Genomic DNA, 16,512 nt, shown 5'->3' on the forward strand with positions numbered 1-16,512 from the left:
GTTTACTGTGACGTCTTTACAGTGTTAAAATACATCACTACTGTACACAGGAAGGGGGAGGAGCCTCAGCAGAGCCAATTACAGCTGCCTGACTTCCCCGGCTCACAATGCATTGCTACAGATTCATGCAGTGTCCATGCACTCCAGGTGAAAGGCCTTGTGGGAAAGGTCCATTTCTCCACCTTTCAGTTCAAATGTTTTCCCTTCCGACAAAAATGGAGGGAAAATTAAAAGTCTCTCAGCACAGTGTCGGTTACACAGGGTTCCTCCTGCTGGGGTCATACTGAGGTTCCATTGGGGTCTCTTTGAGGTCCCATTGAGATCCCACTGCGGCCCCACTAGGGTCTGTGTCCCACTAACGTCCCTCTGGAATCTCATTGGGTTCTCACTGAGGTCCCACTGAGATCGTGTGAGGTTCCCATTTAGGTCCCAATGAGGGACAGCTGGGTTCTCTCTGAGGTTCCACTAAGGTCCCACTGGGATCTCACTAGGTTCTCACTGAGGTCCCAATGAGGGACTGCTGGGGTCCCTCTGAGGTCCTGCATGCTGGAGACGGTGTGTCTCTTTTAAAAGTCTGGAATGCTACAGGAGCTGTGGAGGTTGGGTTCCACTGGGGGAGCTGGCAGTGAAAGATTTACAGATGAGTGCAGTCTGGTCTCTCTATAGGTCTCTCTCTCTCTGTCTCTCTCTCTCTCTCTCTCTCTGTTCCACTCAGGAGGAAGCTGCCTCATTATTGCACATTTCTGAGACACATATTTCCATAAATAGACTCTCTTCACATTAATACATACATATATACATACATACACTGACTGTCCATCTTATCAGCTCAACTGACCATATAGTTTCACTCTGTACTTCTACAGTTACAGACTGTAGTCCATCTGTTTCTGTGTGACTTTGTTAACCTGTTCTTCAGTGGTCGCATAGCAGTGTCCAAAAGAGTGGACAGTAAGTGGGCACAGTGTTTAAGCAGCACAACACACACTAACATACCACCACCACGTCAGTATTACTGCTGTGCTGAGAATAACCCACCACTCTAATAGTACCGGCACTGTGAGGGTCCTGTGGGCGTCCTGACCACTGAAGAACAGGCTAACAAAGCATGCAGAGAAATAGATGGACTACAGTCTGTAACTGTAGAATTACAGAGTGAAACTATATGGTCAGTGGATACAAGGATGTGTATATAGACCATTTCTATTGTCAGACACAATGTAAAGGGCAGATGTAGTTTACAAACTCAGATGTAAAACTTCAGACAATTCCAGATATTTTGTTCTGACAGCGACTTTATATATATATATATATATATATATATATATATAAAAAAGAAAAGGCCAAATTTGATTTAACCAAGAGAAACTGCTTGCAATGACTTGGGGAAAAATTCTGGTCCCTTTAACTTACAGTTGCCACGTTTACATGCATCCTAATAATCCATTAATAATCTGGCTAATAGTGTCCATGTATAGACTTCAATCGGAATAGTCCAATTGAAGCCATTCGGAATAGAAACTGGTCTGCAGAGGAGACGAAGTTCATGCTCTGATCTTTAAAAGACGGCGGTGGGACGGACGTCCAGCTTATGTGTCTCAGAGCACGACGTCTTCCTCTCGGCCTTCTTTAATAAGGACGTGTGAAGGAGGTTTTCCTGAGTCTGACGTCATTTTAAAGCAGTTAAAAACACAATCACTGCTCACTGCTGCTCATCTCACTCTGACCGGACTCTTGTGATGTTCGCTGTCACGGTAACTTTTACTTTAAGAAGTTCTCTACGCATGCACGTCATTTTGGATCCGATTAGTGAGCATGTAAACAACGATTTTCATCGTATTGTTGAATAGAGTGAGCATAAACACTAAAATCTTGGCAAAAATCTTTGCATGTAAACACAGACATTAGAAGTAAAATATGTTTTTTTCTTCTTTTGTAAAGTTAACATTTTTGAGATGCAAGGTTTTGTTCCAACAACAGTGATTATATATATATAAATCAAAAAGGATCAATAATGTTTTACTCTGCATTCAGCAAGCTGGAGCTGGAACTCTCCATTCTGGCTGGAGCGATGGATAAAGAGAGGATGATGATGATGATGATGATGATGATGACGACAAAGAAGAACACTGAAGGCAGCTACCCCCCCACGAGTGAAACATACACACACTCTCTCTCTCTCTCTTTTCCTCCTGAGTGGTAGTTGTGATTGGTGTGGGGGGCGTATTGTTTCCGTGCTGTAGGGGGCAGTATTGCTCACTAAAGTTCAGCTTCACTTTCAGCCTGGAAATCATTCACTTTCTTTCTTCTTCATTTATTCTTCCTTTTCTTTTTCAGTCCCTCCTGCTTTATCTCTTAGATCTCGTAGCCTCACTCAATTTCTTCCTCTTCTTCTTCCTCTCCATCCCCTCTTTCATCTTCTACACCTCCACCCTCTCTTTCTTCTGTTTCTTCATCCTCTTCTCTGTCTTCTAATATTTCTGTTTCTTCTTCTTTCTCTTCATCTCCATCTCTATCCTCTCCTTCACCCTCTCCTACTTCCCCTTCTTCTTCTCTCTCCTCCTCTTCTTCTTCTACTCTTTCTTCTCCATCTACCTCACCATTTCTATCTGCTTCTATTCCTTCCACATCATCTCTGCCTCCTTCCTCCATCTCTCCTGCTACATCTGCTTCTCCATCTTCTACCTTCACTTCTCCATCTCCTCTCTCCTCCTCTTCAATGCTGTTGAACTGCTCAGGTTCTTGCTCCAGTTCTACTTCTGTTTCCTGCTCTGGTTCTGGTTCCTGTTCTGGTTCCTGCTCTGGTTCTTGAACCTGCTCAAGTTCCTGCTCTGGTTCTGTTTCAGGTTCCTGTTCTGGTTCCTGTTCTGGTTCCTGCTCTGGCTCATGCTTCGTTTCCTGCTCTGGTTTCTGTTCCAGGTCTCGCTCTGGTTCTGGTTCAAGTTCCTGCTCTGATTCCTGTTCCAGGTCTTGCTCTGGTTCTGGATCCAGTTCCTGCTCTGGTTCCTGTTCCAGGTCTTGCTCTGGTTCCTGCTCCAGTTCTTGATCTGGTTCTGGTTCCTGTTCTAGCTGTGGCTCTGTGTGGTTGTGGTGGTTGAGAGTGTGTGTGTGGTTGAGTGTGTGTGTGTGGTTGTTGTAGGTATGTGTGTCCTCCTCCTCATGCAGTGTGATGGGGAACTGGAACCGGTCAGTGTGAGTTTTCTCTCTGTCCGGTGGCGGTGAAGGACTCTGAGGGACGGCACTCTGGTACCAGTCTCGGTTCTCCTGTAGAGTGTCCAGGATCTCCTGAGCGTCTGGATGGACAAGGTCACCCCATGTCTCCCACAAAGGGTGGACAATGTAGTCTATGAACCCCACCTACAAACACAAAAACACAGTGTCCTGTTGAATTCATATCAGGAATAAAATCAAAGAAATAATAATATTGATTAGAAAAGTGCAACCACTCATAACAACCACCTGGAACACCATAGCAACTACTTAGGAACACCCTAGCAACCTCCTTGTTGATTCACTCTTCTACATTCAGAATACACAAGTTAGACACTCAAAGAACAACACTGTCAGCACATCATACTGAACAGAGAGCACGAAGACCAAGCAGAGATTTTCTAACCTCCATGACGACTTCAGTAGGGACTGAATTTCCAGAATGAGAGTTCCTACCTTCATAATCTCATCATTAACTACAGATAAGAAAACAGCATCACACAAACATCCTAACTAGACTAAACCTCCTAAATCCTGTTCTAACTTTAGGATGAACCCCAACGGGGTCCTAATTTCTGTTTAAGGTCAGATTCTATGGTTTGTAGGTGGCTGAGTCAGGCAGCGTAGTTCACTACCAGCATAATGACCTCCATTTATCACTACTGTAAAACGCGGCTTTCACTGGGAGATGTTTTTCTTTTCTAACACTGCATTTTAAAAATCTCAGATGCTGCTGACTCAACTCCTGTGTTAATGGTGATGATGAAATATTACAGTGAATGTGTTACTGTTTATTAGGAGGAGTAACGTCAGTGCGCTCGGCTAAAGCTTTAGGGAAATGGAGACTGAAACTGATGAGACAGTGATGCTCTGATAAACAGCAGGGGAGGTACTCTGATAAACAGCAGGGGTGCTCTGATAAACAGCAGGGGGTGCTCTCAGTTTAAGGATAAAGGTGTGAGCTGTGGAGGTGTGAGCTGAGAAGGTGTGAATGTGTGAACTGTAAAGGTGTGAAGTGTGGAGATGTGAACTGTAAAAGTGTGAAATGTAAAGGTGTGCGCTGTGCAGGTGTGAAATGTAAAGGTGTGAACTGCAAAGATGTGAAATGTGAAGGTGTGAGCTGTGAAAGTACGAAATGTAAAGGTGTGAGCTGTAAAAGTTAGAGCTGTGAAGGTGTGAAGGTGTGAGTTGTAAAGGTGTGCACTGTAAAGTTGTGAAATGTGGAGGTGTGAGCTGTGAAAGCATAAACTGTGAAGGTGTTAACTGTGAAAGTATGAACTGTGAAGGTGTGAGCTGTGAAGGTATGAAATGTGAAGGTGTGAGCTGCGAAGCTGTGAAATGTGAAGATATGAGCTGTGAATGTGTAAACTGAAGGTGTGAGCTGCGAAGCTGTGAAATATGAAGGCGTAAGCTGTGAAGATGTGAAATGTGAAGGTGTGAGCAGTGAAGGTATGAAATGTGAAGGTGTGAACTGTAAAGGTATGAGCTCTGAAGGTGTGAGATGTGAAGGTGTGAGCTGTGAAGGTATGAATTGTCAAAGTGTGAAATGTGAAGGTGTGAACTGTGAAAGTGTAAGCTGTGAAGGTGTGAGCTGTGGAGGTGTGAGCTGTAAAAGTGTGAACTGTGAAGGTTTAAGTTGTGAAATTGTGAAATGTGAAGGTGTGAGCTGTGAAGGTATAAAATGTGAAGGTGTGAGCTGTGAAACTATGAAATGTGAAGGTGTGAAATGTGACGGTGTGAGTTGCGAAGCTGTGAAATGTGAAGGTGTGAGCTGTAAAGGTGTGAGCTGTGAAGGTGTGAAATGTGAAGGTGTGAGCTGTAAAGGTGTGAGCTGTGAAGGTGTGAAATGTGAAGGTGTGAGCTGTAAAGGTGTGAGCTGTAAAGTTGTGAGCTGTGAAGGTGTGAGCTGTGAAGGTGTGAGCTGTGAAGGTGTGAGCTGTGAAGGTGTGAGCTGTAAAGGTGTGAGCTGTGAAGGTGTGAGCTGTAAAGTTGTGAAATGTGAAGGTGTGAGCTGTAAAGTTGTGAAATGTGAAGGTGTGAGCTGTGAAGGTGTGAAATGTGAAGGTGTGAGCTGTGAAGGTGTGAGCTGTAAAGTTGTGAAATGTGAAGGTATGAAATGTGAAGGTGTGAGCTGTAAAGGTGTGAGCTGTAAAGGTGTGAGCTGTGAAGGTGTGAAATGTGAAGGTGTGAGCTGTGAAGGTGTGAAATGTGAAGGTGTGAGCTGTAAAGGTGTGAGCTGTAAAGGTGTGAGCTGTGAAGGTGTGAAATGTGAAGGTGTGAGCTGTAAAGTTGTGAAATGTGAAGGTGTGAGCTGTAAAGTTGTGAAATGTGAAGGTGTGAGCTGTAAAGTTGTGAAATGTGAAGGTGTGAGCTGTGAAGGAGTGAAATCTGATGGTCTGAGCTGTGAAGGTGTGAAATGTGAAGGTGTGAAACGTGAAGGTGTGAGCTGTGAAGGTGTGAACTGTGAAGGTGTGAATCTGATGGTCTGAGCTGTGAAGGTGTGAAATCTGAAGTTGTGAGCAGTAAAGGTGTGAGCTGTAAAGGTGGTACCTGACTCTTCTCCACGGAGGCAGTGTGTTTATCACACATGGCGCTGATCTCCATCCCTCTCTCTCTCTCTCGGTCACCCTGTCTGAAGAACTCCTCCATAATTCTCTCCGTCCACTGTTTGTACAGAACCAGCGGTTTGGTGGGGTTACTCAGATCAGCGCAGTGCATCATGGTCCGCAGCACCTGCACACCACAAACAGCACCTTTATTATTCGAACATTCACACCTGTACTGTAGATCTAACACCTGACAACTCACCTGAATCACTGACTCTTACCTGAATCACTCTCACCTGAATCGCTCACACCTGAATCACTGATTTTCACCTGAATCACTGATTCTCATCTCTATCATTGACTATCATCTGTATTATTAACTCTCATCCGACTCACTGATTCATATTAATAACTGACTCTCACCTCAATCACTGACTCTCACCACAATTACTGACTCTAACCTCAATCACTGACTCTCATCTGTATCACTAACTCATTGACTCACTTTAATCACTTTAAGCTGAATCACTGACTCTGTCCTGAATCTCTGACTCTCACCTGAAAATAGCTGAATCACTGACTCTTACCTGAATTGCTGATTCTCATTTGAATCACTTTCACCTGAATCACTCTCACCTGAATCGCTCACACCTGAATCACTGATTCTCACCTGAATCGCTCACACCTGAATCACTGATTCTCACCTGAATCACTCTCAGCTGAAATGCTGACTCTCAAGTGAATCACTGATTTTCACCTGAATCACTGATTCTCATCTCTATCATTGACTCTCATCTGTATTATTAACTCTCATCCGACTCACTGATTCATATTAATAACTGACTCTCACCTCAATCACTGACTCTCACCTCAATCACTGACTCTCATCTGTATCATTAACTCTCGTCTGACTCACTGACTCACATTAATAACTGATTCTCACTTAAATTACTGACTCTAACCTCAATCACTGACTCTCATCTGTATCACTAACTCATTGACTCACTTTAATCACTGATTCTCACCTGAATCACATTTGATCCACTCCCCTCGGGCAGGAGGCTTCGGTCCATTCGGACCAGAACCTCCCGCCACAGGAACAGTTTCTTCCCCTCTGCCATTGGACTCAAGAACAATATATAATCACGTCACTTACCTCTTTATATCCCTGCCTTGGTCACTTTACTTGAATTTACATTTATGGCATTTGGCTGACGCTCTTATCCAGAGCGACTTACAATTTTATCATTTTTTTACATAGGTAGGCCAAGGCAGTGTTAGGAGTCTTGCCCAAGGACTCTTATTGGTATAGTGTAGGGTGTTTGCCCAGGTGGGGATTGAACCCCAGTCTACCGTGTAGAAGGCAGAGGTGTTAACCACTACACTAACCAACCACACTACTCCACGTGCACTGTTGTATATAGTACTGTTGTACATGCCTTTTGTATTTTTATTTTTATTCATTCTATCTATATTTTATATTTGCATAGAGTATTTATTTATGTGGACTTAATTTTGCAGGCCTATTACTACTTGTTTTTATGTTGCACCTTCATGCCGAAGCAAATTCCTAGTCTGTGAATCCTGTTCATTGACAATGGCAATAAAACTTCTTCTGATTCTGATTCTGAAGCTGAATCACTGACTCTGTCCTGAATCTCTGACTCTCACCTGAAAATAGCTGAGTCAATGACTCTCACCTGAATCGCTCACTATCACCTGAATCACTCTCAGCTGAATCACTGACTCTCACCTGTATGCGCTCAGTGTAATTATCCAGCAGCAGCACGCCAGAGCTCGTCACCTTCTTCGTCTCCACCATCGTCTTCAGATCAGCCAGGAGGGTCATGTGCTTCGACATGTCAGTAGCCAACACCTGCACAAGTGAGACTCGCTTAGTTCAAAATTTTATTTCATTCAATATCAATGGGCACTTTAAGTATTATTATTATTATTATATTCATCATCATTATTATTTCAATCTTAAATCTGAACATTAATTGTGAAGAATATAAAAAAAATAATCTTTCACTGGTTCTATACATTCAAAAAGGCCTTAACAATCAAATCTTCTTGTCTACAGCATAAATGACACAGTGCCACCAACTGTACCAAAGTATCAACTGCTTAAAGTCCAAACCAATGTTGCTAATAATAATTGATTGATAAACAGCTCAAACACCCTGAAAAAGCTCATCAGTACAGTAAGAAACTTGAGGGATCTTGGATGGAGTGATGAGGGACCGAGCACTAAGCCCTGAGGAACACCACTGGAGATTCCAGAAGGAGCCGATTTGAGAACTCCAGTTTACACTGTGAATGGGCCAGAACGTTATCTGTTCTGAGTGTGTGCCGTGTACCATGTCTATGACAAGCTTGCGTAGACTCTGCCTCTGCCTCTTGCTGAGGTTCTGGAAGATGTCGCAGTTCTCCTGGTGAAGAAGCTTAAAGCCCACAGCCAGATGATGATTCTCTAACACAGACTCATCATTATACATCAGAGCCAACTCGGAGTCTGAAAGAGAGACACAGAGAGAGAGAGAGAGAGAGAGAGAGAGAGAGAGAGATACAGACTCATCATTATACATCAGAGCCAACTCAGAGTCTGTAAGAGAGACAGAGAGAGAGATAGAGCAGAGCAAGATGGAGAGAGCAGAGAGAGAGAGAAACAGCAGATCGAGAGAGAGCGCAGAGAGAGAGATAGAGCAGATCGAGAGAGAGCGCAGAGAGAGAGAGATAGAGCAGAGAGAGCAGAGAGAGATAGAGCAGAGAGAGCAGAGAGAGAGATAGAGCAGATCGAGAGAGAGCGCAGAGAGAGAGAGATAGAGCAGAGAGAGCAGAGAGAGATAGAGCAGAGAGAGCAGAGAGAGATAGAGCAGAGAGAGCAGAGAGAGAGATAGAGCAGATCGAGAGAGAGCGCAGAGAGAGAGAGATAGAGCAGATGGAGAGAGAGAGCGCAGAGAGAGAGAGATAGAGCAGATTGAGAGAGAGCAGAGAGAGCAGAGAGAGAGATAGAGCAGATCGAGAGGGAGAGCGCAGAGAGAGAGAGAGATAGAGCAGATCGAGAGAGAGAGCGCAGAGAGAGAGATAGAGCAGATCGAGAGAGAGAGAGCAGATCAAGAGAGAGAGAGCAGATCGAGAGAGAGAGCAGAGAGAGAGAGAGCAGATCAAGAGAGAGCAGAGAGAGAGAGAGAGCACAGAGAGAGATAGAGCAGATCGAGAGAGAGAGCGCAGAGAGAGAGCGTGCAGAGAGAGTTAGAGCAGATCAAGAGAGAGAGTGCAGAGAGAGATAGAGCAGATCGAGAGAGAGAGCAGAGAGAGAGAGAGCAGATCGAGAGAGAGAGCACAGAGAGAGAGAGAGATAGAGCAGATCGAGAGAGAGAGAGAGAGAGCAGATCAAGAGAGAGAGTGCAGAGAGAGAGAGCAGATCGAGAGAGAGTAGATCGAGAGAGAGCAGAGAGAGATAGAGCAGATCGAGAGAGAGAGAGAGAGTGCAGAGAGAGCGCAGAGAGAGATAGAGCGCTCAGATAGAGAGAGCGCTCAGAGAGAGAGATAGAGCAGATCGAGAGAGATGGAGCAGATCGAGAGAGAGAGAGCACAGAGAGAGATAGAGCAGATCGAGAGAGAGAGCGCAGAGAGAGAGCGTGCAGAGAGAGTTAGAGCAGATCAAGAGAGAGAGTGCAGAGAGAGAGAGAGAGCAGAGAGAGAGAGAGCAGATCGAGAGAGAGAGCACAGAGAGAGAGAGAGATAGAGCAGATCGAGAGAGAGAGAGAGCAGATCAAGAGAGAGAGTGCAGAGAGAGAGAGCAGATCGAGAGAGAGTAGATCGAGAGAGAGCAGAGAGAGATAGAGCAGATCGAGAGAGAGAGAGAGAGTGCAGAGAGAGCGCAGAGAGAGATAGAGCGCTCAGATAGAGAGAGCGCTCAGAGAGAGAGATAGAGCAGATCGAGAGAGATGGAGCAGATCGAGAGAGAGAGAGCGCTCAGAGAGAGAGAGCGCGCAGAGAGAGAGAGAGCAGATCAAGAGAGAGAGCGCAGAGAGAGAGAGATAGAGCAGATCGAGAGAGAGCGCAGAGAGAGACAGATAGAGCAGATCAAGAGAGAGCGCAGAGAGAGACAGAGCAGATCGAGAGAGAGAGTGCAGAGAGAGACAGATAGAGTAGATCGAGAGAGCGCAGAGAGAGACAGACAAAGAGAGAGATAGAGCAGATCGAGAGAGAGAGCAGAGAGAGCGCGCAGAGAGAGATAGAGCAGAGAGAGAGAGAGGGAGAGAGAAAAAGACAGAGAGAGAGAGAGAATTCCATGTTTCCAGCTCTAACTGCACATATTTATCAGAAGCAAGTGCCTCACTGGAGAGCAGAGAGAGCAGAGAGAGAGATAGAGCAGATTGAGAGGGAGAGCGCAGAGAGAGAGAGATAGAGCAGATCGAGAGAGAGAGCGCAGAGAGAGAGAGATAGAGCAGATCAAGAGAGAGAGAGCAGATCGAGAGAGAGAGAGCAGATCGAGAGAGAGTAGAGAGAGATAGAGCAGATCAAGAGAGAGAGCAGAGAGAGAGAGAGAGTGCAGAGAGAGCGCAGAGAGAGATAGAGCGCTCAGATAGAGAGAGAGCGCTCAGAGAGAGAGCGCGCAGAGAGAGAGAGCGCGCAGAGAGAGAGAGAGCGCGCAGAGAGAGAGAGAGAGCGCAGAGAGAGAGAGATAGAGCAGATCGAGAGAGAGAGCGCAGAGAGAGAGCGCAGAGAGAGAGAGATAGAGCAGATCGAGAGAGAGCGCAGAGAGACAGATAGAGCAGATCGAGAGAGAGCGCAGAGAGAGACAGATAGAGCAGATCGAGAGAGAGTGCAGAGAGAGACAGAGCAGATCGAGAGAGAGAGAGACAGATAGAGTAGATCGAGAGAGCACAGAGAGAGACAGACAGAGAGAGAGATAGAGCAGAGCGAGAGAGAGAAAAAGAGCACAGAGAGAGAGAGAGCAGATCGAGAGAGAGCGCGCAGAGAGAGAGCAGATCAAGAGAGAGAGCAGAGAGAGAGAGAGATAGAGCAGATCGAGAGAGTGCAGAGAGAGAGATAGAGCAGATCAAGAGAGAGAGCACAGAGAGAGAGAAAGAGCAGAGAGAGAGAGACAGCAGAGAGAGATAGAGCAGAGAGGGAGCAGATCGAGAGAGAGCGCAGAGAGAGAGCAGATCGAGAGAGAGAGCGCAGAGAGAGAGCAGATCGAGAGAGAGAGCACAGAGAGAGAGAAAGAGCAGAGAGAGAGATAGAGCAGATCGAGAGAGAGAGCAGAGAGAGCGCGCAGAGAGAGATAGAGCAGAGAGAGAGAGAGACAGAGAGGGAGAGAGGGAGAGAGAAAAAGACAGAGAGAGAGAGAATTCCATGTTTCCAGCTCTAACTGCACATATTTATCAGAAGCAAGTGCCTCACTGGTGTTGATGAGGAATTGGTTGGAGACTCCAGGATGATCTACGTCATGAATGGCAGCAGCAAAGAGAGCAGCTAAAATCTCCAGATCAGTGAAGACAGCCTGAAAGATATATATATATATATATATATATATATATATATATATATATATAGAGAGAGAGAGAGAGAGAGAGAGAGAGAGAGGCCAAGAGAAAGACAGAGAGAGACAGAGAGTGGTCTGAGATCTGATCTAAAGAGTGCTAAAGAGAAGCAGAGAAGAACGATTTAAACAGAAATAGTTAAAAACTCTAATGTTTAATACCGAATCATTCATCCTGACTGAGACAGCTCATTTAGTTCTTTCTGTGTTTATTAACTCACTCTGCATTGAACATAAACAACCGAGTCTTGAAAACGATTTGAAAAATGATTTCATTCATAATCTCAACCAATTTATACTGTAATTGAGTTAAAAACGATCTAAACCCGTTTACACTGTAATTGAGTTAAAAACGATCTAAACCCCGTTTACACTGTAATTGAGTTAAAAACGATCTAAACCCGTTTACACTGTAATTGAGTTAAAAACGATCTAAACCCCGTTTACACTGTGATTGAGTTATATATGATCTAAACCCGTTTACACTGTGATTGAGTTAAAAACGATCTAAACCCGTTTACACTGTAATTGAGTTAAAAACGATCTAAACCCCGTTTACACTGTGATTGAGTTATATATGATCTAAACCCGTTTACACTGTGATTGAGTTAAAAACGATCTAAACCCGTTTACACTGTAATTGAGTTAAAAACGATCTAAACCCCGTTTACACTGTGATTGAGTTATATATGATCTAAACCCGTTTACACTGTGATTGAGTTAAAAACGATCAAAACGCGTTTACACTGTAATTGAGTTAAAAACGATCTAAACCCATTTACACTGTGATTGAGTTATATATGATCTAAACCCGTTTACACTGTGATTGAGTTAAAAACGATCTAAACCCGTTTACACTGTAATTGAGTTAAAAACGATCTAAACCCCGTTTACACTGTGATTGAGTTATATATGATCTAAACCCGTTTACACTGTGATTGAGTTAAAAACGATCTAAACCCGTTTACACTGTAATTGAGTTAAAAACGATCTAAACCCATTTACACTGTGATTGAGTTATATATGATCTAAACGCGTTTACACTGTAATTGAGTTAAAAACGATCTAAACCCCGTTTACACTGTGATTGAGTTATATATGATCTAAACCCGTTTACACTGTGATTGAGTTAAAAACGATCAAAACGCGTTTACACTGTGATTGAGTTATATATGATCTAAACCCGTTTACACTGTGATTGAGTTATATACGATCTAAACCCGTTTACACTGTGATTGAGTTATATACGATCTAAACCCGTTTACACTGTGATTGAGTTATATACGATCTAAACCCGTTTACACTGTGATTGAGTTATATACGATCTAAACCCTGTTTACACTGTGATTGAGTTATATACGATCTAAACCCTGTTTACACTGTGATTGAGTTATATACGATCTAAACCCTGTTTACACTGTGATTGAGTTATATACGATCTAAACCCATTTACACTGTGATTGAGTTAAATATGATCTAAACCCCGTTTACACTGTGATTGAGTTATATACGATCTAAACCCTGTTTACACTGTGATTGAGTTATATACGATCTAAACGCGTTTACACTGTGATTGAGTTATATACGATCTAAACGCGTTTACACTGTGATTGAGTTATATATGATCTAAACCCGTTTACACTGTGATTGAGTTAAATATGATCTAAACCCCGTTTACACTGTGATTGAGTTAAATATGATCTAAACCCATTTACACTGTGATTGAGTTATATACAATCTAAACCCGTTTACACTGTGATTGAGTTATATACGATCTAAACCCCGTTTACACTGTGATTGAGTTATATACGATCTAAACCCTGTTTACACTGTGATTGAGTTATATACGATCTAAACCCCATTTACACTGTGATTGAGTTATATACGATCTAAACCCATTTACACTGTGATTGAGTTAAATATGATCTAAACCCCGTTCACACTGTGATTGAGTTATATACGATCTAAACCCTGTTTACACTGTGATTGAGTTATATACGATCTAAACGCGTTTACACTGTGATTGAGTTATATACGATCTAAACGCGTTTACACTGTGATTGAGTTATATATGATCTAAACCCGTTTACACTGTGATTGAGTTAAATATGATCTAAACCCCGTTTACACTGTGATTGAGTTAAATATGATCTAAACCCATTTACACTGTGATTGAGTTATATACAATCTAAACCCGTTTACACTGTGATTGAGTTAAATATGATCTAAACCCTGTTTACACTGTGATTGAGTTATATACGATCTAAACCCCGTTTACACTGTGATTGAGTTATATACGATCTAAACCCGTTTACACTGTGATTGAGTTATATATTATCTAAACCCGTTTACACTGTGATTGAGTTATATATGATCTAAACCTGTTTACATTGTGATTGAGTTATATATGATCTAAACCCATTTACACTCTGAGTTAAATACGATCTGAACCCGTTTACACTGTGATTGAGTTATATATGATCTAAACCCGTTTACACTGTGATTGAGTTATATATGATCTAAACCTGTTTACATTGTGATTGAGTTATATATGATCTAAACCCATTTACACTCTGAGTTAAATATGATCTAAACCCTGTTTACACTGTGATTGAGTTATATACGATCTAAACCCTGTTTACACTGTGATTGAGTTATATACGATCTAAACGCGTTTACACTGTGATTGAGTTATATACGATCTAAACGCGTTTACACTGTGATTGAGTTATATATGATCTAAACCCGTTTACACTGTGATTGAGTTATATATGATCTAAACCCCGTTTACACTGTGATTGAGTTAAATATGATCTAAACCCATTTACACTGTGATTGAGTTATATACGATCTAAACCCGTTTACACTGTGATTGAGTTAAATATGATCTAAACCCTGTTTACACTGTGATTGAGTTATATACGATCTAAACCCCGTTTACACTGTGATTGAGTTATATACGATCTAAACCCATTTACACTGTGATTGAGTTATATATGATCTAAACCCCATTTACACTGTGATTGAGTTATATACGATCTAAACCCGTTTACACTGTGATTGAGTTATATATGATCTAAACCCGTTTACACTGTGATTGAGTTATATATGATCTAAACCTGTTTACATTGTGATTGAGTTATATATGATCTAAACCCATTTACACTCTGAGTTAAATACGATCTGAACCCGTTTACACTGTGATTGAGTTATATACGATCTAAACCTGTTTACACTGTGATTGAGTTAAATACAATCTGAACCCGTTTACACTGTGATTGAGTTGCGATGTTGAATTTTGAGCTGTAGTGGACAGTTGACTCACGTCCAGAGCCGGAGTGGACAGCAGGCAGTGGATACTCTGAGTGACGTCAGCAGCATGGAGGCTGTTGTGATACGCTACGTTGCTATGGTAATGATCCTCCAGGGTCATCACGTATGAGACGAACGTATCGACTGGAACTCTGAATGTCTTCAACAGATCTCTCTCCTACACACAGACACACACACACACACACACACACACACACAGACACACATTTATACACACACATGTATACACAGGCATGCACACACACAGCAGCTTGCCTAATGAAATCTGTACAAATATCTGAAAATTAAAACAGTGAACTGCATTATGCCACAGTGAAACAGCAGCCTTACATTTTCCCTCATGTAATATCAATATTTATGATTGGAGTTTGAATCTTCAGCATCTTAAAAGCTGAACTGAATGCAGACAGAACCTTGTAGAAGCTTGTATGCACAGCATCTGACACAGATATCTGTCTAAATAATCAGAGTAATCCATCTAAAGATTGATGCTTTTGACTGCAGCAGGTCTTTAAACGTTAACACCCACCTGGAATATGGAGTACATGATGCAGCTGAGCGGCCTGTTATTGGAGAGCTCAGCTACTTGGAAGATATTGAACTTCCACTTATTCAAATCCTCCATCACCTACAGACACATAGACAGACAGACCAACCTCCAGATTATAAAAATACATATTTTAATATTTACAGTCTTTATAACAGCAGCTCTGGTAATACACAGATATCTGAAGTAGTGCATCATTCTGGAGTCTGTATTATTAACACAATACGTCAACCACAATACTCATTCAGTACTTTCAATACTGTTACAATACTCATTCAACACTACTACAGTACTCATTCAATACGATCACAATACTCTTTCAGTGCTACCAAAATGCTCGTTCAGTATTATCAATGTATTCATGCAATAATATTACAATACCCATTCAATATCACAATACTCTTTTAACACGATCACAATACTCATTCTATACTATCAAAATACTCAGTCAGTGTTATCACAATGCTGTTTCAATGTGATCCCAATACTCATTAAATACTATCACAATACACATTAAATACTATTACAGTTATATATACAGTCATTCATTACTATCGCAATATTCATTAAGTGTATCACAATACTTTTACAATCTTCACAACATCTGAACTTGGTTTGGGGGTGTGAATAGTTTTTCACAGCAGGGGGTCTCACCCCCCCTTCACCCCTCACTGCTCACTAGCAACTCAGCAACATTTTACACAGAGAGACAAGTTCTAATTGATCTGATAACATCATAATTGATGTACATTTAAATGGCCATTAGGGGGCGCTGCAGAAGGAGGTAAACGGCAAATCACTGATTGTCTGACACGATTCACACAGATGTGTGTGTGTGTGTGTTACCTCTGCCAGTGTGTCTTCATGTTCGGTCGTGACTCCGAATCGCGGTAGCGGTGTGTTTGCTAGACTGTGGGTGTGAGAAAGTTTTCGTACTCCGCTAATGTAGCTCATTGGTTTCTCCTTAAGAGTCGGAGACGGAATCTCCACCTCGTTCTGCTGGTCTGGAGACAAAACACACATACACACACACGCACACACACTTAATCATGTTAATTAAACACTGAATAATGTGTGCAGCGTTAAAGGAGGCCACTGTCATGAGGGAAGACTGTCACCATCTGCGGTGGTGTTTTGGTAGGTGGCCCATGTACTTTACATATCTGCTAAACCAAATGAGGCTCTGAATCTAAATAAACTTGAAAAATGTGTTAAAAATATCAAAAGTTGGATGACCAACAATTTCTTTCTTCTAAATCCTATCAAAACTGAGGTCCTACTACTGGGACCCAAGGTCCTACTACTGGGACCCCAAGCAGAGA

General features: G+C 42.4%; 1 protein-coding gene across 4 annotated transcripts in view; it reads right to left on the bottom strand.

The window, feature by feature from the left end:
* Positions 1–906: 906 nt before the first annotated feature.
* LOC108414961 (cAMP-specific 3',5'-cyclic phosphodiesterase 4B-like) overlaps positions 907–16,512 on the bottom strand; it is a 33,408-nt gene continuing 17,802 nt past the window's right edge. For all 4 annotated transcript variants that reach the window (XM_037543749.1, XM_037543747.1, XM_017687895.2 and 1 more), the window contains 8 exons: positions 16,037–16,194; positions 15,173–15,271; positions 14,636–14,800; positions 11,172–11,271; positions 8,117–8,271; positions 7,510–7,632; positions 5,761–5,943; positions 907–3,357 (listed from right to left, as the gene is read on the bottom strand). In XM_037543749.1, coding sequence (XP_037399646.1) covers positions 2,371–3,357; positions 5,761–5,943; positions 7,510–7,632; positions 8,117–8,271; positions 11,172–11,271; positions 14,636–14,800; positions 15,173–15,271; positions 16,037–16,194 — 1,970 coding nt within the window. In that variant the 3' untranslated portion in view covers positions 907–2,370. The remainder of the gene's footprint in view (positions 3,358–5,760; positions 5,944–7,509; positions 7,633–8,116; positions 8,272–11,171; positions 11,272–14,635; positions 14,801–15,172; positions 15,272–16,036; positions 16,195–16,512) is intronic.

Source organism: Pygocentrus nattereri, chromosome 12 (assembly GCF_015220715.1).
Source record: "Pygocentrus nattereri isolate fPygNat1 chromosome 12, fPygNat1.pri, whole genome shotgun sequence".
Lineage (NCBI taxonomy): Eukaryota > Metazoa > Chordata > Actinopteri > Characiformes > Serrasalmidae > Pygocentrus > Pygocentrus nattereri.